Source organism: Rhodnius prolixus, unplaced genomic scaffold (assembly GCF_049639745.1).
Source record: "Rhodnius prolixus isolate KJV_2025 unplaced genomic scaffold, Rpr scaffold_6, whole genome shotgun sequence".
Taxonomy (NCBI): Eukaryota; Metazoa; Arthropoda; class Insecta; order Hemiptera; family Reduviidae; genus Rhodnius; species Rhodnius prolixus.
This window is the reverse complement of record NW_027411634.1, coordinates 13,019,446-13,046,246: the sequence shown is the minus strand read 5'-3', so window position 1 is coordinate 13,046,246 and position 26,801 is coordinate 13,019,446. Positions and strand designations below refer to the sequence as shown.

The 26,801-nt window shown below is 33.3% G+C and overlaps 2 protein-coding genes across 6 annotated transcripts in view; both read left to right on the top strand.

The window, feature by feature from the left end:
* LOC141460030 (uncharacterized) overlaps nucleotides 1-11,333 on the top strand; it is a 58,898-nt gene extending 47,565 nt beyond the window's left edge. The window contains exon 3 of the mRNA XM_074139643.1: nucleotides 10,719-11,333. Within this exon, the coding sequence (XP_073995744.1) occupies nucleotides 10,719-10,750 (32 nt within the window). The 3' untranslated portion in view covers nucleotides 10,751-11,333. The remainder of the gene's footprint in view (nucleotides 1-10,718) is intronic.
* Nucleotides 11,196-23,425, top strand: LOC141460025 (uncharacterized). Of its 5 annotated transcripts, XM_074139633.1 has the most exons (5): nucleotides 13,943-14,154; nucleotides 15,500-15,664; nucleotides 16,056-19,125; nucleotides 20,729-20,895; nucleotides 23,089-23,425. In XM_074139633.1, the coding sequence occupies exons 3-5, from the start codon at nucleotides 16,079-16,081 to the stop codon at nucleotides 23,136-23,138; spliced, it is 3,264 nt and encodes a 1,087-aa protein (XP_073995734.1). In that variant the 5' UTR covers nucleotides 13,943-14,154; nucleotides 15,500-15,664; nucleotides 16,056-16,078; the 3' UTR covers nucleotides 23,139-23,425. The 5 variants fall into 5 exon arrangements, with proteins under 5 accessions (XP_073995735.1, XP_073995737.1, XP_073995734.1 ...); XM_074139634.1 differs by lacking the exons at nucleotides 13,943-14,154; nucleotides 15,500-15,664 and adding an exon at nucleotides 11,196-11,333; XM_074139636.1 differs by lacking the exons at nucleotides 13,943-14,154; nucleotides 15,500-15,664 and adding an exon at nucleotides 12,345-12,486.
* The last annotated feature ends 3,376 nt before the right edge of the window (nucleotides 23,426-26,801 follow it).

The window sequence follows — 26,801 nt, the reverse complement described above, 5'->3', positions numbered from 1 at the left end:
TATTTTCAGGTAGTTTCAATTTCAGATACGACTACTGTTTAACGGAGACATTTTTAACTGATTGAAAACAAACTTAATTTGACTGAGAATTTGGGCATAGTTTAATTTAGATTAAGATAGTTAAAGGAGTCTATTAACTTTTTACTGGTCTGAAATTTCAGTTTTTCAGCATTTTTTTATTTGCAGTATTTTCTGAACTTTGAAAGTATAACTTTTTCATAAATAAATAAATATTTTAAAAACAGAATTCTCGGGATATATTTTTTTAAAAAAATAAGTGATTTTAAATACCTACCTTATTTTACTATTGGAGTAAAGTTTGATTGATTTTTTTATCAATAAATTTTGTTCTTCAAATACAGTAAAATAATTCATTTCTGGAGAAGAAGTTGTGTAAACATCAGTAGTATAAAGTAAACATCATTCTGTTTACGTTTGTAAATGTTTGTAAACTACATGTAGCAGTCGTCAGAACGAATAAACAGCTTAGATTTGGCGTGTGTTTGAGTGGGGGGGTGAGTAGTTTGCACTTTGCATGGACGATTAAACACTAATGTAAAATGTTGTACACATTTCTATCAATTGCGCTGGCCCTGATTCTAAAGTGAGAGAGTTTACTATCGTTTAAAACTAAGTCAATTTTACCAATTACAAACTTAAATCGTTGCTATATGTTTAGTATCAAAACGAATGAAATATTAGGACACACCATTTATTACAAATAGGAGGGAAAGTATGAATTATCAAAGATGGCGTAAGTTGTAATGTTAGGTTTGCTAACAAGATCTTTTTCTTAGTGGACATTGTGTATCTTTCTCTTTGTGCTTCTTACTCCTTCGATTGTGTAATCAAAAGTTATAAGTGCCGAAGTTCTAGTGGTCAGTGAAGTTCTATGGCTAAAATCTTCTCCTTGGAAGCTCAAATAGAATTATTTTAATTTTCAAGATTTGTTTGAACAAACTATCTAATTATTTAAGTACTTTTATTTAAGCTAATAAATTTGCAATCTTGATTAATCTTAACGAATACGTAATTCTAGTCTAGAATACTGCTCTTTCTAATTATTCTAATCATTTTACACTCTCTTGCCTCTTCTGACGATCCACCACGTCCATTGAATCGCTTCCTTGAGATCTGAAGATCACCATCGGATGTACTGTATTGCTACCGCAGAGTAGTATCTCTGCACCTGCTCTTCATACACCATTTAAGGTCTACAAAATTATTGTACAATTTTCCCAAATGTTGTACAAATGACAAATTGATATATATACTGGTAAAAGGTAAGAGTTTAAGCTGATATATTTCATGTAATATTTTGTATGTAATGTGAATAAAAGAACTATTACCTATCTAGTAACTATTTCTAACTAAATTAATCATGTTTGTAAATACAGAAATAGAGCGCGTAGTTTGTTAGCCAAGCAAGCTACAAACAAATAAAATCAGTAGACAGTGATAAGTTTTATTTTTATCGACCAAATACTTGAAAAACATATTATTTATAACCATATCACGTATTGTGTAGGAAATTGTAATCCATTATAAGCTTACAGCTTTTCTTTCTGCAGACAATTTAGTCGCCCACTCAACCATGTTTAGCGCTTAATGAAGCGCTCAACAACAACTTATGAAGCACAACGATGAGAGAGAGAGAGATAAACAATAAAGCGTTTTTACAAAAATAATGCTAGGAAATAAAACTGTTGTATCATTTCAGTTAAAAGTTTTCAACTCCTTGGACAATTAATAAATGGCTCAAATAATAAGAAAGAAATTAATGGATCTTTCTTCATCTTTAACTGTCAGTTTTGCATATTCTCAACCTCGCAATATTGCAATCTAACTAATTGATGATGCCTCAAGTTAGAGTTAGGGCTCACAAAATTTTATAAAAACCTCACTTTAGGGCTCTGAGAAATTCCACAAATCGGGTTTTTCTTTTATTGAAAATTTGGCATGATTGTATACTTTTTTTTTTATCTACAGGGTGTATACGGAGGAGTGGTCGAAACTTGGGGAGGTGATTCAACAGCTCAAATGTAACAAAAAATATTCTCTTCACTTTGGCCCGATTCTCAATTGTGTCCCAAGATATTTGCATTTTTAACTTTTCCGTTGATATTCGCGTTTTCCACTATAAAAACGGCTGTAACTTTTCTATCCTTTATCCTACAACAAATCTGCTTATTCCAAACGAAAGAGCATTAAATTTCCTATAAATCTGCTTGGTACAGAGCCTCAAAACGATTCTTATAGCAATGAAATTTTTACTTGAATGTCTAAAAATTTCGTTCTCGATGATTTTTGTTAAAATTTTCAACTGCATTTTCTCAATGGTTAATGAATCAAGGAATCACCTAATTGCAGAAAAAGTTGCGCATTTATTGAGCTTCAAGACCACATGGATTTTTTTGGTTTTTAATAAAACCCTACCCCGAACAGAGGGGTGTAAATGCAGAAAACTGGGATTTTGCGTAACCGACTTTTCATTACTAATTTACTCAAATGTCAAGTTTTGGAGAAGGAACAAAAAGAAAAGTAACCATTTTAGTTTTTCACAATTATTATTTAATAAAACGGAAGTGAAAAAATACAGTAGCAATAAAACGCAGTAGTCGACTGCAATTTTGTTTGTGCAACTTATTTTAATGACATAATGGAGGTTTTTTTTTTATCAAAGTTAATTAATAATAATTCAAAAATAAAATGGTTATTTTCTTTTTGTTCCTTCTCCAAAAATTGATTAGTTTTGAATTATTATTAATTAACTTTGATGAAAAAAAACTTCATTATGTCGTTAAAATATGTTGCACAAACAATTGTAGTCAAGAAACTAAAAATTTGCCACAATTCTTTCCCACTTCCTTGTTTGAATAGTTCGAACGATTTTTGTAGCAATTTTAGCTAGGCACCTCCCTATTGTACTTTTTTACTATTGTGTTTTATTACTTCTATATTTTTTATTTCCGTTTTATTAAATAATGATTGTTAAAAACTAAAATGGTGAAAATTGATATTTGAGTATCAATGGATAAAGCAAAATGAAAATTAATTTGAACTACAATAAAATCTTCATAAACGTCATTGATTCGAATTAATTATGATTCACACGTTCTGAGTTGGAAAATTAGTGGAATAGATACTTGAGAACAAGTTTTAGAGTAATTCTTGGGAATCTGAACTTCAGAATTTTAGTATTTGTTTTTGAACAGTCGAGACAAATGACTGGTACCTAAGACTAATCTAATCTAAGGTATATTTGGGTTGTACACAGTTCTGAGTGTTCAAAACACTCGAGAAAGAACAAACACTGGCGCTACACTAAGTTCCTTTCTAGTTTCCCACTTAAGTTTTATTTCGAGCGAGTAATGTTTGTTTACAAAGATGGATTCCTACCATAAATTGGTTAATTTCTTTAGCAGTCTCTCCTTACTTCTTTAACCTTGCTTTTCTCAGGAAGCGTTTGACACGTCATTGTTTTTTTTTTATTACGTTCCATTCCTTCTACTTTTCAGGTTCTTAGACAGTAAGTTCACTAAATAATGTCCAAAATGCTTATAAATAAAAAGTTTCAGTTGTACAGTTTTTACGTTGAAGAAAAACACATTTATGATGTTGTTTAATTTTTATGACTTCTATTTATTTCTAAAATTAAGAACTGGGAGTGTAAGAGAAGTTTGAGGTTAGAATGTTAAGGTCGTAGAAAAACGTTTTTAGTAAAGAGCCTTCATAGTTTTGCTCTTTTTCAGGCACATTACCATTTCTGAGCATTACTTTTATTCAATAAGCACCCATCGACAAATTGGTAGAGTCTTATGTGAGCATATTTAATCTTTTAAAGAGAATATTTGAAAAATTATATAGGAAGGTTATGTTACTTTGTTTTTCTCGTCAACCAATATAAAGGGTGATTATTTTTGATAATAATTACAATTATTGCGTTTAGATTATTTTTAATCTTCTCTATTCTCATCACAATAAGCTGTACAGGATAAAATTGCAACAATAATATTTGTTCGCATGTCAATTTTGTAACATGCAGATTATAAAAGTGCTGAATGAGTTTTGATATTACTTTTATTAAATTTCATGTACTTAAGTGAACTTGATGCATATGTTGATTTAAAGTTGTTGAAGCGACAGATTTTAAATTAAATTGTTTTATTTTTTGCGATATCACGTTCAGACATTTTGTAAAATTGATGTAGTTTTAATATTATTTGGTAGAATAGGAGAAGGTATATAATCGTATGTACAGATGTCTGATTTTGAGTCTGTATCGAGAATATCAGTTTAGAAGTCCCTTGAATCCGAAAAGAAGTAGTTTTAACGCATTAGTCTCTTTCTTTTTTGTTCTAAAGATTTTTTCGCTAACAGCTTCTGAAATTTTATTTAATGAAACATAAATGTACAACTTTTACCGATAAATTTTTTCCGAAACTTCGATAAAGGATAATTTTGAGAGAGGAGATACCCATCTCCTGCTACCCAGGTTCCTTCTAAAGCGATAACAGTTAAATATTACTCAAACATTACTCACTTACTTATTTACTTAACGGGTCAACAGCCCATTACTGGGACCCTAGGCCTCCCCAACAAGTCTGCCCCACTCCTCCATGATCCTGGGCCCTTGAGGCGCCATTTTCTGTTACCTAATTCACGGGGATCCTCCTCGACATCGTTCAGTCATCTCAGCCGTGGACGTTCTCGCGTACTTGCGCCTCCAGGCTTACCATATAACATTTTCTTTGGCAGCCTTTCACCGGGCATTCGTTCTACATGATCTAGCCATCACATTCTTCCTCTCTTGTATGCGTAACTATGTCCGATTCCCAGAACAGTTGTTTTAATTCTGGAGTTGCTTCGTGTTCGCCATTCCCTATTTCCTAACTCGAGCAGAAAACTTTCCTTTCCCAGATCCCGAGGATGCTTTCACTTTCCTTTGTCAGCACCCAGGTTTCACTGGCTTTTGTGACTGTCGGTCAGATCATAGTCTTATAGAGACTATTATTAATTTAGCTTTCGTAGATAATTGTTTAAAGCGCAGTATCTTTTGTAACGCAAATAGGCATCTATTGCCTGACGCTATTCTTGACTTGATATCTGCGCATATATAATTTTTATCTGTTACTAGTGACCCTAGGTACTTGAAGCTGGCGCAAACTGGAAAATTGTGATACTTTCTTTGTATCTGAGCATTTCTTTCTCTTTGGTTTCTCAAGGTTAGGTGTGGCTATTAAATAAGCAGACTGATGCTGCTATAGAAGAACTATGCACGCGCCAAATCCTAACGACTGATAGCTGTGCAGCGTAAAGCCTTCTCTTTCGATTGCAGCGTCTCACGTGTTTGTAGAGAAATCTGTCTGACCGAAACCGTCGTTTGTGTAAGAGGTGTTAGTTTCGTTTTGCCGAAAACATGATACTGAAATTTATCTTTTATTAAAAGAAGTTTATGGCGATGAATGATAATCACGTGCGCGAGTTTTTGAGTGGTTCAAGCGTTTCCAAGATGGCCGAGAAGACGTCGGAGATGATGACCACCCCAGGTCGCCCTTCCACGTCCAAAACGGATGAAAATATCGATTATAATTAATCAACATTACTACCGTGAGGTGCTTGCTTAACTCCGTGAAAGAGTAAGGAAAAACGGCCCGATTTGTGAAAGAACAAGTCATGGATCGTCTCCATCAAGACAACGCGCCGGCTCACACCGCATTGTCTGTCAAGACCGTTTCTAGCCAAGTACAACATCCCAGTTTTAGGCTATCCGCCTTATTCGCCTGACTTGACCCCACATAACTTTTGTCTGTTCCCTAAAGTCAAATCTGCATTTAAAAGGAACATGATTTCAGTCCGTTGAAGCTGTGAAAGAAAAAGCGGCACGTGTCATGCAGGAGCTCACAGAAAAAAGACTTCCAGCACTGTTTCGAACAATGGTAAATTCACATGGAGCATTGTAGGGATAGGGGAGTGGTGTATATTGAAGGTGATAATAACTAAATATGTATAAATTTAAAATAAAATGTTTTACAGCAATAGTCTCGTTATTTAATAGGCACATCTCGTATTTTTATTTTTTCCTCGTTGATTTCCAGTCCACATTTCATACCTGCCACCTCTAAGCTCCTAAAAAGGCTCCTCCTAGGGCCGCTTTAGATCTAGCTATGATCAAGACGTCGTCCGCAAATGTCATATGCTATGTTAGCCTATTATTAATGGTGACACCAGGGTTCATTACTCACACGGTTATGTACGGAACTATTTAACGAGAACATGCGTAATTATGCATCGTCTTATTTTCATTTATTGATAATTTTTTCATTTATGCTTAGACACTTGATACTGATTTAAAGATGCGAAGGCATTTTTCAAGTTAGGACGACAACTTGTGATTTGTCTCTATAAGTCTCTATTCTAGAATCTCTTATAATTTTCTACAAAGCGAAGTTGGATGAGAAGTAGGCAAGAATAAATAGCTTGCCTTAACCATTCATTAAATTCAGCGGAACACTTTTACCAGTTGGTTAAGTTTCAAATTATCTACAGCCTTGCCCAAGTTTGGACTTAAGTCGCCATGTTATTGAATTTTAAGTACTAGCTCAAGATCTTTTCTAAAACAACAAAAAGACAACTCTAAAGAAACAAACTTATTGCTATTATCCCAATTCTAAATGAAACTTTTTGTCTAACATTAGCCCAGACGATGTTGCTCCCAATATACGATGTTATCTGGACAACCTATCCTTCAATAAAAAAGCTGTGATGGATTGTTCCATCTTGAACGTATCTAATTTCACTAACTTTGTTATAAACATGATTAATAAGAGAATTTCAATGATTCTATAGAATTGTAATAGAACTATCGAGAAAAGTCATTACTGACTAATTAAAAGAAGATTGAGAACGATGTTTATGTATGAAGAGGACAATGTCAGTTAAATATTGAGTTAGTAATGGTAGGCTGCTGAAGATCGAACTGGTTAATCACTTCTTGATATATAGGTGTACTCGCCTAGGGATTACCAGAAGGAGACTAAGGTTGTTATTAATCATCAGGACTAGAAGGCTTAGGCTTCTATTTGTCGTTCGACTGGATTGTTAGCAAAACGGCATCTTTATATTTAGATTATTGATCAGTTTTATCAACTGGTCAAATTTACGTTCAATTAAAAAAAATCTTACAACAATTCACGCAATAACATTTTTATGAAACATAGTACTGAAAATATAATTGATTTCGATATTAAAAAGATACAAATATCAGTTGATCCAGCCATCTAAATTTCGCTACATCAGCCATTTCAATCCAAAATAACCTGCCTAAGTACATATGCTCTTTTTTAATTGTATCTCCAAACTTCCATTCAAACACAAGATTACCCATAATTGAGTAATAAAGACGTTTTCTTAATCAAATAACTGTACCTATATCAAATAAGTAATGTACCTACATTAATAATAAGTTAAATGGATGCTACAAAAGAATTATTTTGAAAATGGCCAGTACAATGTGATATCTAATAAATTCTAATTCTTCTAAAATAATCAATATTGTAACGAAGTTGACCTGGGCGGAGAAGAAAGGCCTAGATTGTTCTAGAGGTTGAACGACCAAAGTCAGTAACAGGCCGCCACTGCATAAACAAAAGGGGCGGTATCTACTTGTGGCAGAAAAGAAAGGCCTAGATTGTTCTAGAGGTTGAACGACCAAAGTCAGTAACAGGCCGCCACTGCATAAACAAAAGGGGCGGTATCTACTTGTGGCAGAAAAGAAAGGCCTAGATTGTTCTAGGGGTTAAGCGACTAAAGCCGGTAACAGGCCACCACTGTGTAGACAAAAGGGCCGGTCTTTATTGAACTAGAAAGGAAAGGGCTAGATTGTTCAAGGAGTTAGTGACCTGTGTAAAAGCCAGCTAAGAGAAAGGCCTCAGTTGGGGTGGTGGCATATGTGTTTCCCAGCCTGTGATTGACAGGTGAGAGGGAGACAGACGGAGTTGGAGAGAGACGGAGAATGGGAGGAGGCGGCTCACAGCTGAGGTGGTGGCAGTATGTTTTCTCCAGCCAATGAACATCAGGAGGGCGTGGAAACTTATGCTCAGAGAGTTGGAGGAGGGCAGTCCCAGTTGGAGGGAGGCACGCAGTTAAAAGGAGGCAGACACAGCTGGAGAAGTCAGTTTTCAATCTAGTTTTCAAGTCAGTGTTAATCGAGTTTCAATCAAGTTTTAGAGAGTTTTAGTCAAGTTCGGAGTTAGTGTTGAGAGAGTCAGTGTTGCGGAGTGCTTCAGTGGTAGCTAGTTGGGCAATTAGTCAGTTGATGAGTAGAGCTGTGTTAGTGCAGCTGAGACTAGTGCAATTCGGTGCAGTGCGGACCAGTGGTCAGTCGGGGAACAGTTTTGTGGCGTTACGAAGTGAGTAAGTAACAGTAAACTGTTGTGACTGTTGTAAATGGTGACTGTAATGAATAGCGTTAGTTGCTTGTAAATGTTAATGTGAGTAATGTTAACGTGTTAATAAATCAGGTTATTACTTACAAACTTTAGCGAGTTTTATTATTTAATCAAACCCATATTATTAAAATAACTAGTGGCAGGCACTAGTTGTGTAAGTAAAGTTTTTTTTATTTTGGGAAAAACTTTACAATATTTTTATAATAATTTAATTCAGTAATATTATTGTTATAAAATTTGAATAAAACATAAGTTTTTCGAAATTACGACGGAAGTATTGAATGAAATGTTGGGTACCATCTGATTTATGTACCTTTTGTCGTTTAATAAACCATTATACTTAACTTTTTAAACTGTAAGTTTTTGTTAAGGAGATTTTTTGTATCTTTTGGGTAGATTTTTCTTTTTTTTTGTTCTTTGATTTGAACAACTTTAAATGTATATAATGATGAATAAATATTAGGATATCTAGAACAATTAGGTTGAGTTATGCGGAGTATAGGGGATAACAAGTTTTTATTAATGCGTTCTAGATGCCCTTGCACTTAAATATTTGCCATCAATGCCATAAATTGTCCACAAACATAAACCCCATTTTCTTTTTGACGTGAATACGTCTTTAAATTTGCTATCATATGGAGGCAATCCAAAAAACTTGATAACAAAATGGGAGGATACAGGTTGGCATTATAGTTTCGAATCTATCGTCTACATCCAAAATTAAATTAGACCACTGGATAGCTAAAGGATCAAAGAATTCATTACTATAAGCGAGGACTGTGACGCATCGCGCGCGGTGGAGGGGGAAGCGCCGCCATTTTGAGATCATTTTGTTGCGTATCGAGATTTGCAATTAGTATAACTTTTAACTCAGAGAAGCTACGATGTTCGTTTAAGTTTTAATCGTCAGCTGTCGTCACAATCTATCGATTGTATATAAAACATTAGTGTAAAATGGTGACAGTGAATATAATAAAGTGTTAGAATAAAAAAATATCAAAAATATATAATGTCGGCCTATACGCGTCGAAAAGCCAAAACCAAATACAGAGATCGTATACGGTTGGAAAAAGCTTTTTTTTTTTCTTTTTTTTTTGTTTATTATTTCTTTTATTATTATTATTAGGCGGTCCCTGGGTGCTAGGTCACACCCGCCCCACGCTCACACTTCACCGTTACAAGGTTCATAAATTTAAAGGCCCACAGCAGAACACCCAAATCCCGTCAAAACAACAAATAAAATCAAACAATCGCCAAAAACAAGATAAAAAGAATAAAATATCAACAATTAACAATATAAATAGATAGATAAAATGCAACCACACACTCATAGACACCCCACACATAACCCCGCAGCCACACACACAACAACAATCCTTCAAAAACATCACTCGCCCACCACCGAGGCCATCCGCCTATCAAAGGCTGCCCGCGCAAAATCGCGGAAGGCCGTATACGCAGAAGTGTTCTCTAATAACAGGGGGAAAACGTCCCCGGCCACGCTGAACGGGAACTCCATCTTTCGCCACATAACAGAGCGCAAATCATCATATAGGTCACATCGTAAGATAACGTGCTCCGCCGTCTCCGGCTCCCCGCACGCGCAATATGGATCTGTTGCTATGCCAATTTCAAATATTTTAGCGCGCAATATACCATGCCCCGTGACCAGTCGCGCAACCGCATATGGCATATCCGTAGGAACCAGTCTTCTACCTCCGACAGCGTCGGGGACGAAGCTGAATATGGTTCTGCCCTTCGATGAAACTCGCCATCTATTCCTCCATTCTCGGTTCGGTTGGAAAGGGCTTCTCAAGAACAATCGAATGGTAATAATAAAACACCATATGACCGAGTCAAGCTATGCCGGGAACGTAAAAGAATTAATGTGGCCGAGCGGTGTCAGTACATCTGCAGCTGGGGCGGTTGAAATTATGCAAGTTGATGATGAAATCGCTTCTACATCGACAACGGACTGTATCGCACCACTGTTGGGCTCTAAATCGCGGCTCAATGAGTTTAATTTCATCAACGTCGTTAAATAAGGACAAATTTGATTTCATTCTAAATACATAAATAAAAATATTTTATATAAAAAAATATAACCCGTTACGTAAACGTATTCACGTACAACACACGGCCGTGTCCATGACACAGCCACAGTTTTTTTATTAATTACTATTATTCTAACTTTTAAAATAATCGATTATGTCGTTTTCCAGAAAATTTAAAACCACTAAGAGTTTATTTTGTAAAGTTGCGTTTCAGGTTTACAGATTTTCTTAACATTTAGATATTAGATCATTTTACTCTCAACGTCCAGTTCACTGATTCACAATTGAGCATTCAATCTTTTAAACATGGGCCAACTGAATAAGAGATTCACATATAATAATGGAAGAATGTGCAATTCTTAAAGTAATTATGTCTTCAGAAAAATGTGGCTCGCCGATGCGATGTTGATGGTATTGAGTTGAAGAGTGGTGGAAGAAGTCTATCAGTTAATTTGTAAACTTCTTGTCAAAAAAAAAAAAAAAAAACCTTACAGCGTTCTGTTTTAAAATTAATTCAATAAAATAAATTAATTACGAAGCTTCAGAAAACAGATGTCCTTGCTTCACATACTTGATAAAAGTTTCAGCAAACATCTGTACTTTGATTGCAACAGTTTTTAGAATTGATTAGATTTTCGTTCATTATTATTTTTTTTGGAAAATTATCTAATAAGTTTATCTAATGATTAAGATTGTTGATAAAAAGTATTTATGACAATTGAATTTCATAAAAACTTGTATCCATTTTCCATTAATATTTTAGTTTTTGCTTCAAGAAAAAAATAAGTAAATAAGTTTATGTACAGAACCATTGAAGCCCATTAAGTTGGTAAGTACATTCTGATACCTAAACAAATACATTAAATATAATGGTTATTAAATATTGTGGATTATGTTAGCTATGATTCGGTCAATGAAGCAACTCATTATTTCCCGCTAAAGTTCAGACAAATTTATAATCTTTCTCAGAGCTAAGGGTTAAAAAAAAACACTACTGTGTTACTACAATATTGATTAGAATAATTATCAAAAAAAGTAAATGAACAATGAACCAACTAAAATAAAAAAAATTGGACTACGGATAAACTACTTAGAAGAACATTTTGTTAATTTACGTTATTTTGTGCGTTGGCCGTGAGTTGCAGTATTTGTAAGCAAGAAAATGTAGTTCACAACCAGCTATCACAATAACATACGTAATTTTTATAAAATATACTGAAAAATAGTGTAACCATAATCCAAATTTTTTAATAATTATTCTAATAAATATTATAGTGATATAATAATAATGTAATCACGAATTTGTACAATCCATATCCTGCGTAAAATTAGAATTATTAAAATCCACAATTTTCAATATTTAATGGTCCCCAAAAGAGAAATACTGATTCTAATATGTATTAGTTATTGTCGCTTTGTTATATAATAATATTGCTCCTATAACAAAATACTGCTGGAAATCTTTAGAAGCGGCAAACTAGCCTAAATAAATAAATTTTATGGTTAGCTTGACATAGATTGATTGATGGACATTTTGCGGCAATGGCTTCAGTGGGGGGCTCCTCCGTCCCTGAACAGTACGAGGCAATCGTAAAGGGATTATATCAGAAACTTTTTTTAAAAGTATAAACATTAAGTAGCCGCCTTATTAGGCCATAAAATAAAACAACGTTTAGAGATAATGGGGAAAATTAGTATACCAATTCAACTTTTTATCGATAACTGATCACTCAAATCGAATGGAAGTGATTTCAATCAGCTTTATTTATGATTTGATTCTGCCCTACTTTCGATCTAATTAAATTAATTGAACTTTGGTTTTGATTGCATCATTTAAACTTAACCCAAATAGTCACAACCAAACATAAAACAATCAGAAGTTAACTTTTGAGTTTAACAAACCAACTTATACCAGCTACCATGTAAAAAATGTTGAAATCCAGTTAAATTGATGTAATAAAAAACAAATCTGTTAAAAACAAGTAAGTAAGACCCACTTAATTTTGTATTTCTCGTTCTTGACTTAGAAACTTTTTAACTTGACATCTCAATTTTAAGTTCAAATACCTTAATTCAAGTGCCGAAAAACTATAATAAAAATCTCTGGATATACTAGTTACATGTGTGGTAGTGCAAATGCCAGCTAATAGAAACGAGACGTTTTTGAAAAAATTAAAGAAAAATCTATTCTTATATTTTTTTTTTCCTTTTATTTAGCATTGGCTTTCGCCATACAGCCAGCATCGTCTAGGTGCTTATCACTAGAATATCACTCACTCTCCATTCTTACTTATAAATACATTCGCTTCACACATTCATCCCTCTACTATATACAACTATTTACATCAACTACAACTAATGGATGGATCAGTACCTCCTATATTCCTGCCATCCTTATAGCTTAACCGAAATTAAAATCACCGTAATCCTTCTCTAATTATTTCCTTGCATTCATTCTAATCGGCTATAACTTTTAAATACATTCATATTTCATTGCCAGCTCTGCTATAGACTTAAGCACATATATATTGGTGGAGAATATTATGTCTTCGTAGCGAAATGGTGCATCTAAATACCTGTATATGTCGTCAAACATTCGTTTTCTTTCTACCACATAACGTGGACATATCATTATCATATGTTTGAAATCCTCCTCCTCATTGCAATCTACGCAAAGAGGAGAGGACCTTTTTTTGATCCTGTGAAGATAAGATCCGCACACCGCTTGGTTCGCTCTCAGCCTGCTTATAACAACCCATTTATTAGTGACAGTTCCCCTTAAACCATGGTTGTCTAGGCAACTGATCAGCCATAGTTTTATAGAATCTCCCTTTATTACCATTACTGTAATCTGTCTGCCATTTTTGGTAGTGTTGTTTTTTCAATTGTACACTTGATATCGGTGTGGGGTAATTTATAATTAGCCATTTCCCCACTATTGATGGCTTCTTTTGCAAGTTTATCCACAATTTCATTTTCTTTTATACCACAATGACCCCTTACCCACAAAAAATTAATGTTCTTTCGAATTTGGAATTTTCTATTTTATTTGGAATTTTATACTAATTATAATGTTAAATCTAAAATCCATAATCTTAAAAAACACGTATATATCATTATTCAAGTTTTTACTTGATCCGTTTTGAGGCCTCTGAAGTTTTTAAAAAACCTTAAAAGACCTTTTTTTTAAAAAAAAATATTTGAGGCTCTCTTGAAAATGACGACTCTCTTATAAATCTGCCTCTGGTTACTCTGTAGTGGGAACTAGCATCACATCGTATCCACTACTTTTCAAAACCAAAATTTAATTATGTAAACTGTGGTATGAAAAAAGTATAAAGATGGTAAAAACAGATTTTTTTCTAACGTTACGCTTCAATAGTAACCCAGTGTAGAGTTTGTCATGTAAATCATATGGCACATATGTATAATACAGATAAATAATTAAATTCAACAACTTATTAAAAACTTTAAATTATCAGTTGTTAAATAATTTTTGTATCCCCATAAAAATATAAAATTACACACAATCATGACTACACCGAAATTTATGATGCTAACATTGCCGTACCATTTACCAAGTTAAGGATTGATACATTATTGCAATAATATTTTGAAGTAACCCAAAATTCTATCGTGTTTTCCTCCAGGTAAATAAAATTTGTAAACATTTTTTTGATCAATATCTTGTTGGTTTTGTATAAGGATTAAAAAAATTTGGTAGGATATTTCTTAAGATGATGTATGTAGTATTTATTATTTTGAATTCTTTGGTGATCGTGTTGTATTGGTGCTTAGATTTATAGAGATCAGAATCTTCTTTCAGCTTTTTAGAACTAATCTGCTTCGAAAGATTAGTAATTTAATTATAATGAATGCTGCGAACTTATCCCAAAAACGAATTCCTGATGGGAACTGCGAAATTAGATGGTTAAAAGGCATGTTTGCGTTTCATAATTTTAACCTTCGTTTCTCATAATGATTTATCATGTTTAAGTTATGCATTTTGCTTCCTTTTTCTAATTTGAATGCTCTGCTTGTAGACGTTATGTATACGTAGAGGTATTTTTAATGTAACCATGGTAATAGTCGTGGAAAGTAATTTTCTCTTATTAGAAAAATGGCAACTTTCTTTTTCTACTATTCTTAAGATTTCTAATCCCCAAATTTTCTTTAATTTTTCAACCTTTGAGTCATATTTATTTTTTATCTGTTATTGCACTGTACCATACACAAAAATGTAACCTAAAAGGGCAGCCTGCACCAAAACCTCTCCGAGAATTCCCCGTTAAAACGAGTTTTTGCAAACAAAAAAAAAATTGATAAAATTAAAAACTATAAATCTTAGTTTACGTAATACACGTACAAAGTTTACAGAAAATAGGAGCTATGAAAAAAATTACCCCCTCTCAAAAAAAAAACCTGAACGGTCCATTAAGAGGTATTTCAGGTTAATGGAATTTTGTTCTGACTCTACATTACTGAACATTAACCCTTCTTAACAGCATAGAAGAGATACATTTCATAAAAATGACTCTTTAGAGGGAATCTACCAAACCCCACTTAAGAAGTAACCATAATCAAATTTCCTGAAAAAAAATCTAATAAAAATTGTACATTTATATGGTAATCAGAACATGTACTGATTTTTAGAAGTAAAACATAAAAAAATGGTTTAAAATTGGAAATTACCTTTAGATTGATTCCGAATAGGGAATTTTCTCTCTTATAAATTCTGTTTCTGGTCCACTGGTAGTAAGTACAAGTGAGGTTATCCAGTTTTGGGAATACACGTTCAGAAAAAAATGTCTTTAAAATACGAACTTTCCTGTAGTTTTACCACAGATTTGTGATTTTTTTTCTACATTCTACTTCAAGGCAACAGGTACGACCAGTTTTGGAAGTAGAAGTTTTGAAAGAAGAATTTAAATTGAGGAATTTCCTTTAGTTTGACCATGAATAGACAATTTTCTCTCTTCAACATTCTATTTTTAGGCCACGGATAATCAGTGCAAATAAGATTGGCCAGTTTTGGAAATACAAGTTCAGAAAAAAAAAAGATTTTAAAGTAGGAATTTTCCTTTAGTTTGACCAGGAATTGTGAATGCGCCATATCACGGATCGACCCCAAATTCAATTGAAAATGAATTGGGTTTTTAGGTAAGAACAGCTAACTAAAACTTGGAATTTGATTTAAAATCTCTTGGAACACAAAAGCTCTCACTACGCATGCTCTATACAATCACCAGTCATTTGTTCTGATAAAACTAAACCTTTTGTTTGGCGCATCGACAACTATTGCCAGCGTCATTAGTGCCCTTCAGCTTTTCTGCTCCATGAACAGGATCCTAACCAGCTGGACTATCTCTAATGTTCGACCTGTTTGGCATCCGACACAATATCTTGTCCAACCAGGTGATTACACTTATTTTATTATCGCTCCGGTCGATTGGGAACGCATGTCTATTTTTTTTTTGTAATTTTAATTATTATTTGAATGAAGAAAAAAATAGCATTTCTTTACACATTCAATTATATTATGTTTAATCAGGCAACTTTTGAGGACGACACACTATGGAGTGGACAGGATGTGGTGAAACTCCTCAAACCGACGAAGAAGAACTAGAAGGCAAAATAGCCGCTATAGATTTAAGAGAATCAATGGAAAAATCTAAAGAATTTTGGGGGGATACACAATTCGATGATAAATTTGTGATTACGGCGAATTTACTAAAATGCCCACCATGTTGTGACGATCACAATATAGTGGCTGCATCACAATTAGCGCATATAGCTTGGGAATCTATGACCCAATCTGATTTGGAGGAAATAACCAAAATCAATAGAGATCTACTTTTATGCGGTGAAATTCCAACAAACTATTTAATACCAAAAATTGATCAAATACTTAAGAATACTATGGACATAAATTGCGTGAAAAATGAATTGCAAAAGGTTGATAGCGACTATCAGCAAGCGATAATATTAGTGGCTAACCAGTTATTAGTTATATTCGACGAGAACATACCACCACGTATTGTCGAGGATGATTTAGAAGTGAATCCTTCTAAAAAATCAGCGCCTCCACAAACACCATTTGAACGGCCTAACGGGAACAACGCGAAAAATACTCCCGTACACAAAGATATAAAAACACGTATTAAAGAGTTGATGGAATTAGCTTTACAAAATGGCCTCGGAGAGATTAAAGTACCGAAAGCTGCTTACGTCAATGATCGCGCAAAACTAGCAATATTAGAAAAACAGATTAAAGGACGACTGCGTTTGAAACATATTATAGAAAGTGGGGCATCCAAAACTTGCAATAAATCTGCATCAGAAGATCTCAATAAATCTTTGCACCATCAAGGTAAAGGGCCCAAAATGTTAAATTTAAGTAAACGTTTAAAAAGTGCCAAAGCTATGCGAGAGAAAATACTTTCAAAAGTTGCAAACAACATTTCTGTAGATGATCAAAGATTTGATAATAAAGAGAAATTACCAAAAGAACGACTTATCAAATCTCCTCATTTCACTAGTAATTCACAAAACAATGTTATATCACAAATCAGTGCTAGCTCTTCAAAGAGCGATGCTGTGTACAATGCGTCATCAATAAATACTGGTAAAATGTGTGAGGAAGAGATAATGGCAAATAGTAAGTATAGTCAACCAAAATTATTAGAAACTGAAAAGAATGAGGAAGAACAAGTTTTTTATAGTTTTAACGTCAATGAGCCCGCGAAGAATTTAACACAAAATTATTTACAAGAAAATAATGAATGTGATGGGAAAATTCTATTCGAAAATGAAGCCGAATTAGAAAATGTATGTGCAAGAGAACCAATTGCGAATTCAACAGCACAGAGTTCACAAGAAACTAGAACATGCCCAGAATTAAACAGTGAAAATGATACTACAAAAAATAACAGCAATTCTCTGGTTGATAAAACTGATTTAACTTTAAAAGATATAATAAAAGAAAAAAGTTACAAATCTTTGGAAGAACATAGCTTGGAAAATTTTTATCTAAAAAATATTCAAAAACATGATTTAACTTTGAAAACCATGACGGACGCTAAAGATGGTGGATTAAGTTTAAAGCAAAAATTACTTGATTTGTCTCCAAAAACCATAATAGAGTCTGCATCAGATAGTTCTGCGATACGTGATACACAAATTTATCCAACATCGCAAGAAAGATCAATCAGGATAAAAAGTGAATTAACTCTAAAAAATGTATTGGAAAATAGTAGAGAGGATTTATTGATAAAAGGTAGACAAGGAATTGTAGCCGATTCATTTGAAAAAGAAAACACGACCTGTTCATTTTTAAACAACCTTCAAAGTCCCCATGTCGATATCCAAAACAGTCAAGATGAAAATATTAAAGCTAATAAAGTGGAATCACCTTCAATACATAGTGACTCAGTGAATAAAATTCAAATTTCAGAATTCCCTGTGTACAATACAATTACCAATAATACAAATAACATTAATAAAGAGGATTTCTCAATGCGAGACGCAATAAAGACTGCAACAAATCCTGATGACATTATAAATTTACCAATAATTAAACCTAATAAGAATCTTAGTATAATTTTGCGTGAAACAATGACACAGGTGCATGCGAAAACTAACTTTATACTAACTGCACCACCGCCAACACCATTTCCAAAATCTTGCTCACAATCGTTCAATCGTTCTGATGAATTTCTGATCTCCAGTGCGAACATTAGTTCGGTTGGCAGCACCGACGGTACAGGAGAAACAATTCTGGAAAACAAAACGGATGATGCAACATTGAAGAATATGAATACCGAATGTGGATACGGTGAAACTGATGATTACGAGTGGTTAGAGAATATTAATGCAGAGAAAATTGGAGAACTAAATGATGAAACTGTTGCTGAAGAAGAGAGAGGTGGTGATGCGGACGATGAAAATGATTTCGAATTTGACTTTGATGTCGATGATCTAATCGAAAGAAATAGGTTTTTGGAAGTAGAAGAAATTAAGAGGTTCAAGAATCAAGCCAGTACTATTGAAACTATGAACGATCTGCAGTTGGAATTAGAAATGATTAACAATGAAGAGAAAAACATTAATTTTTGCCAAAATGATGGAAATGAACAAATGCACGCACAAGTTTTGATAAATGATCTGAAAAATTCTGTGGTTAATGACAAGGTGGAATGTAAATATGAACAATCGCCAATTGTTATGACTGCGGTAAATGAATTAGTAAAAAAAGAAACCGAAAAAAATGATTCTTTAACAAAAAGTCCAGAAGACTTAGATGAAAAATCTTCAAATGATAAATTAGAAGTAGAAAATGTTATTGAAGAAGCGAATAAAAATTATGAAGAAGTTGGACGTGATGAAGAAAGTATTGAGGGCGAAGACAAAGAGGAAGAAGATGAAGAATCTGATGAAGAAGAGGATGATGAAGATGAAGATGATGAAGAGTCTGAATCCACTATAGAAGATATAAGTTCTAAATCAGCGTCCGAGCTAGCGAAAAGTGAGAGTGGAGAAATACAAACCGATAGTAGAGAAGAAAGTGATCAGAGTCTTGTCAAAGAGGAGATCATGAAAACTGAGGAAACCAATGCAAAAGGGTGAGTAAAATAAATACAAATTGATCGAAAGAAAGTTACCTATAATTTCTATTCATTTACCAATCAAATTTTTGTTATTATCCACTCGCCTCTTTTTATGTATTTATTAAGTAAAATGCACTAGAAATCTTTATTCTAACAAATTAGAAAAACCTTTGCACTCAATAATTAGCCTTTACACAAAATTTAGCCCAATTCAGGCGAAAGGTGTCAGGCGATTGCACCGAAACTCCCTGGTATTAGGCTAGCATTACCCACATAATACAGGCTTATGGGAGCATTTGACATGCCCAGAAAGCCTTCATAAATGACTGGGGATGAAGCAAAGCAATAAGAAGAAGACTCTCTTGTGGGGAGAGAGAGATTATCTTGATATGCCGGCATCCTGAATGCCAAAATCAAAAAATTGCTTAAAAAGAATCATTTTTGTACGACATATCCTTTCAAAAAATGTTATTGCCTTTGATCCCCCTGAAGAAGGTAACTCTTTTACAGAGATCTTGGCGTACTGTATCTATAATAACACCAATAATATAATACCAATGTTGACAGCCCAACACTAACTGAAAAACTTCTACAAAATAAGTAACAATATGTGTTGGTATAATAAAGTAGTTTAGAGTTTCGTAACCGGTGTGTGCTACGTTACTCTTTTCACGTGCCAATTCTTGGTTAAAGGTGTTTCTTGAATTATTAAACTTAAAAAGTATTTTTATTGCCAAGAAACGGAATTAGCAGATTTCAGCATAATTTTTATTCATTGTTTCTTTTCGTGTTGAACACCTAACCGTCTTTAAGAACAGTTGTTGGAAGAGGTATTATCCTTTTTTAAAGCATTTATGGGAGGATGTATCTTGGCACCAAAAAAGTGGTTCTTCTACTGCCTACTGCTGGTTCTTCGCTCTTCCTGGGGTTTTCTTGAATAGTTACTATAGATTGAAGAGTACTGTATGTTCACTAGCAATCTTCATGAGTGGGAGACTTTAATCTTTAATGTGGTCGCTTAGTATACTTCTTTAAAAAAAAAGTTGATAAGAGTTGAAGAATTGATAAAACTGCATAAATGCTTAAAGATATATCCTTAAACTTTTGAAAATGCATGTTCTATAACAAACTGATAACATTATGGCTAGCAAAACGGAATAAGAAGTAAAATTTTGTGAATCGCTGGTGAAGAAAGATTGTAAGACATTGCAGTATTTGATCTTAGCATTTTTTTTTTAAAGATTTATCTGTCACAGAGGTTTTTATAAGGTAACCAAACAAACATCACTGAAGTACACTCACATTTATAAAACATAGCGGGAAAAAAGTAAACTAAAATGTATAAATAGCTGCACAGATGAAAGGATTATTTTTACCCCTATTTTGTTCTCTCAAATGTTATAAATTCAGGGCAAAATCCTAGTGAGAAGCGAGAAAATATTCTCTTTTGAGAATCTATGAATATGTAAAATTGAGATGTGAAATTTGATCCATATGTCTCTATCTTGCCACTGACCAACTTTACATTTTTTACTTAATCAAATTTATGTAAGAAAAAAGGGACAATATACTTGATATTTTGTTATTATCATTATTTTTGTTTTTAATTTTTATTCAGAAAAAAGGGCAGAACTTCTCGTGGCGGAAGAGGAGACAATTCATTATTGTATATAACTGTATTTCTTGGAGTTTTTACTGCCACATATTTTAGCGATTTTGGCCGACATATCTTTGGTAACGCAGTAGTCACGAGTATCAAATCTAATGCCATCAGTTGCCTAGATCGTAAGTTTTATTTCTTATTATTTATTCACTATATCTAAGACGCGACTTCATCGTTAATTGCTCGAAAATTGCCTTTGTGCATAACAGGATAAATGTTCCTACAAAGAGAACATTTTTAAGAAATAAACAGACACGGAATCTCCTCTTTCTGAATCCCGTGTACCTATTGTTGTGAGCTAATATCTCTTCCCTAATTTATCTCTAATCAAGGACGAATGAAGTTTAGTATTTTTGATCATATGACTTGAAATGTCTGTTGAGCTATACGAGGGTCGTTTGAAAAGTCCGTGCAAAGTCAGAGAGATAGCACTACTGGCGCGTATCGAGGTTATGTTTAGTTAGTAGCATCTCTTGGAAGAACACACACCAAGTTTCAGCCAGATCGGTCTATTTCTTTGTGTTTGGCATTCGTTTGAATCGAGGAAGTCGAGTGATTTTCAAAAAATGGACGAAAAAGAATTTCGTGTGTTGATTAAACACTACTTTATGAAAGGCAAAACGCCTCAGGAGACTAAAGAGAAGCTTGATAAACATTATGGTGACTCTGCACCTTCGATTAGAACAGTTTATAAGTGGTTTCAAAATTTTCGGAGTGGCCATATGGGCACAAGTGACGGTGAACGTTCTGGACGCCCTGTTGAGGTTACTAATCCAGAAATCATTGATAAAATCCATGATATGGTGATGGATGAAAGAAGAGTAAAGGTGCGTGAGATTGCTAGTGCTGTGGTCATCTCGAATGAACGGGTACATAATATTTTGCATCAACATTTGGACATGACAAAGCTATCCGCAAGATGGGTGCCGCGATTGCTCACGCTTGACCAAAAACGAAATCGTGTGAAGTGTTGCAAGGACGGTTTGCAGCTGTTCCAGAAGAATCCGCAGGACTTTAAGCGTCGTTTCGTCACTGTGGATGAAACATGGATACATCACTACACTCCTGAGACCAAAGAACAATCTAAACAATGGGTTACCAAGGGGGAATCTGCGCCAAAAAAGGCGAATACCGTTCCTTCGGCCGGAAAGATTATGGCGACTGTCTTTTGGGATTCGCAAGGAATAATCCTCATCGACTATCTGGAAAAGGGTAAAATCGTTATTGGACCGTTTGAAAACCGAGCTGCAAGAAAAACGCCCACGATTGGCCCACAAAAAAGTCCTTTTCCATCACGACAACGCACCAGCTCACACCTCAGCAGTTGTGGTCGCAAAATTAATGGAAATAGGGTTCCAACTCGTTTCACATCCCCCCTATTCTCCAGACTTGGCTCCCTCGGACTACTATTTGTTCCCCAATATGAAGAAATGGCTGGCGGGAAAAAGATTTTATTCAAACGAGGAGGTAATTGCAGAAACGAATGGCTATTTTTCAGACTTGGACAAATCCTATTATTCGGAAGGGATCAACAAACTAGAGCAGCGTTGGACGAAGTGTATAAGCCTAAAAGGAGACTATGTTGAAAAATAAAAAAGGTTTACCCCCAAAAATTAAGTAGTTTTTATTTTTGCACGGACTTTTCAAACGACCCTCGTAAAGTGAACGTTAATAGAGAAAAGTGGTAATTTTTCACCACATTATTTCATTATTCTCTGTCAATTATTGAAACTCTTTCTTATGGAAGACTAACCAGACGTTAAGGTAAAATTGAAGGGCAATATAAATGCCACAAAATAAAATGCTTCGTCTTTTTATAACAAAAAAGACAAAAGTAGATTAAAAATAAACAAAAAGGCTTACAAAGTTTGTATTGTTATCAGCCTTTTTTCTCGCTTTTCAAATGCCAAAAGATGGCTAAAAATCTTTTTGATATAAATATTTTACTTAATTCTTTTCTATTGAATTAGAACTTAGATTGGGTAGGTCTGTGTTTAGCCATCGAAGGTGTGATTTTGTTAATTTTAAATTCGAAAATTATCTTTCAACTGTTTAAATGGTTTAAAGAAATAGTTAAAAATAAAAAGCACGGGGTACACCATTTGGGTTAACTGCTAGTAACAAAAATGTGGTCTAAATTAGAAATTTTGCTAATCTTTTAATTTGTATTTTTATTGAATTCAACAAATAATGTTACTTTTTCAAGTTTGATGGCAGCACCAGCAACAAGAAAATCCAATTAGCATGTACTGATGGCAAAGCAAAAAACTCTTCCATTGAATTTTATTTAAATAATTTTGTCTGCCTTTTTACAGGCGTCATAGATGCAATGACTGCGTTAAAATTAAAGTTACAACGAAGTTAGGAGAACACATAAAAACAGCACCGTTATTGGAAAGAAAGAAATTTTATGTGGGATCCTGGATTGATTTGTCATTTTGGAATCGAAAGGTTGGAAAAGTTTAGACAAAATAAAGATGATTGAGCAATTCCACTGGGACTCCAATTAGCAAAATAAAAAAATTATTGAGGAAAATGTAAAGTTGTAAACAAGGAAATTTAAGTTTTGTTTCTTTTTTTTTTAGTCTACTATCTCAAATAGAACTAATTCTAATACAAACAGTACAACAAAATAAATTAATTTGAATCTAATTAATGGCTTAACTTTCTTAATTTTCCTTTATTTTTATGAATAAAAAGAATATAATCAAATAAAAGATGTTTTTAGAAGAGTGTATGTAAACTGCAGAAACCGAATGAGGCAGAAATTGAATGAATTATATGAGACCATCAACAAAATGTTTTATAATCATTCAATTATTACAAACTATACAACTGTATTATACCTTTATTTATACTTACAATAAAAATAAATAAATGAAGCATACATAAAAGTTAATTTATAAAACAGGTACGTTGTTAATGTAGTAGACTATATTGTAAAGCACAGTGATTGTCTAATAAATTGCTTTAATTATAGAATTATTATGAAACTGACAAAAACCAGAAACGTTATTGAATGAAAATAAATTATTAGTAAAGTAAAGTAATGCCTATTTTTTTCGGGCGTGCTTTACGTCCAACTACCAATTAGGTGTCGTGGACGGAGGCGACTATCAAACATCCTTTACTGTAAATTTCTTTTATGAACCATTAAATAAAATCCAAGGCCTAAGACCGGGAATCGAACCCAGTACCACAATACTTGTTAAGCATTGCTGGTCTCGCCTCTAACCGCTCGGCTACCGTGGCGCCTAAATGAAAGTAAATATTAATATAATAGAACAACTGGATATTGTCTAAATCATCGTTATAATTTTAAAAATCTATTTAGAAAATTTATCTTTAAAAGCAGTGAATAAATGAATAAAAATGCTTTCATTTTCATTTGTTAAACAAGATTTTTTTCTTCTTTTTTGAAATCAAAAAATATGTCTGATGCAATGTTTTAATTTAGATAATTAAATGAAGCACTAATGGAATTAAGTTAGTTTTGAATTGTATTTAATAATTGACTACAGAGAATCCTAGAGACACTTTCTCAGCATGTTTAGATGAATCTCCTAGAATTAAGCCTCTTAATTTGAAGTGGATCAAGGGTACGTTAAGTTTTTTAGAAGATTATACGACTTAACCGCATTAGATTATGCGATGTTAATTTCTTTTCAGCGGGTGAGATGCATGTTGCTAATTTGTAGTTTGAAGTATATATTTCACATTAAGAAACATTGTGTGTTTGTGCAACATTTTGAGACTATATGGTAAATAATCTAATTATACTTCGACCTTTCCTCAACAGGTGTTATACAAAACAAATACCTTATAGTTTTGTCGCAGACACTACCACATCTGGGAGGCGTTCACTATTTTGCAGATCTGTTAGTAGAGGGATTAGTTTCTATTCCATGGCGCCTACGGTCCTTGGGATTCTTCGTGGCTAACTTTCAGGCTTCCCTCAACTTGACTTCCTTCTGGCCATTTATGTAGAGTTGATGCGGATCAAAATTGTCAGCATAGAACTTTTAAGGATAGTTCACAATACAAAATTGAGATCTGTAGTTTCTAGTCGAAAACCACAATGGTAATTTCCCAAAAAGAGTTTACCGGGATTATGGAAGATTTTAGGTGAAATTAGTCGATTTTAATGTGTCGTTGGATAGTAAGTTGCAACTCGTGAGAAATTTTTTCTGGGTTGTATGCGAGTTTTTTGATGTTCCTACTACAGGTCAGGCTTCCAATTGTATAAAGTAACATCGGCCTGTTGACCACTTTGTAGAGAAGAATCAGGTTAAATGTTGAAACCTTCCTAACACTAAGCGAAGACCAAAAACTACTGAAATAAACATTTCAAAAACAAGAATGAGACATATTGTTCCTACAATAATTTTTAAATTCTTAGCGAGACAATAGCAACCCAATAGGAGTGAACTGGATAAGCCGTGGTTAACGTGGTTAGTCCAAGGGCTCAAAAATCGTCTTGTTAATTTTGTTTATTGAAGATTTTATCTAAGTTTAATGTAAAGAAAGACTTTGATTTGTCGCGGTTATTTTTTCCCCTTGATGGAATATATTTGTAAGTTTGTTTATTGCTAAAATAGATCCCTTAGTAATTCTGCGTGATGATGTGTGTAATGCTATACATTTACCCTAACGTATTGGTTTGTTTTCGTTTTATGAAAGCAAGAAAAGATCTGTACCATTACAATGAACTTCTGCAGTGAATAAATTTAAACTTTAGATCATTTGTAAAAACAACAATGAAGAAGAGATGATAATAAATAATTTGAAAGAAACATTTTCACAATAAAGGAAAGCTGATGCATGGAAACCAATGTCAGCAAAATAAACTATTAATTCGATGGACGTAAATTATTTGTGTAAACGTAATTATTGTTGCAGGAAAAAGGTTTTGAAGACCAATCTTTTGTCAGTGAAAACTTGTAAAATTTAAATTTATTGATTACAATGATACTTCCTGATTAATTTAATTTATTGATTAATTGTAGTTAGTTATTTTGCCAATAACCAAATGAAAATAAAAATTAGTAATCTCTCACGACTTTGTCTTACCTCATTATTAGCAAATTCAGAGCATTTACATTTAATAAATTTAATTTAAATCCTCAGTTGAATGCCACATTTCTTTTTTCACATAAATTCTTTCAAATCAATATCAAAACTTTTTTTTTTTATTCCAAGTCACAACTTGATTGGTATTCCTTTCAAATATCTCCGCCAGGATACAATTTCAAAAGAAAATAAGTTTTTTTATATGCATGGAATAAAGTACGCAAAATTGTTACTAATTTAACTTTTAGAATATAGTTATTTACAAAGTTATTGGTTTGGCTGAAATTAATTATAAAATTTTTTCCAACTGTATATTGTTTTGAATTTTATTAAAATATCTAATAAAGAAGATCCATTCTTTTAATAAGAAAATATTTCAACCTTCTTCCAATTAAAGAAGTTATTGTTGGAAATCTTTTAAAATCAATCCAGTCACGTTTGGAGAAAAACCATTCTTTAGCCTCTCCAAGCCTGAATTCCCACTTTCTATAACAATGATGGTGTTTCGAACAGGTAGAAGTTACTGTTTTTTGTAGAGTTAGGATTATATAGGCATATTGTGCGGTCGTATCAATGAAATGAAACACAGATTAGGGAAATCTCCATAAATCCCATAAAAATAATGAATGAAAATTAATTGCTTTAATATTGTATATAGCAAAACCGCTACTCCCAAAATATTATATTAAACTATCTTGCGGTCAATTAGGTGTATCTATTACATTAGTAAGTTATTTATCCGTTTTCTGCAATTTAATTTATGCAGGAGTATTTTGAGAAAAATATTCTTCTTTACGGCGTGACATTAGTCACAGCAGCGTGATGTTAGATAAGAATGTAATGTTACGAACAGAATTTAATGAATTCTCTAACGAATTGTAGTTAAAAGTTATTTCTATAACTGGTACAAATCGCAATGTTTTAGTAATAATAGGTAATAAGATATTGAAGGTTAAAT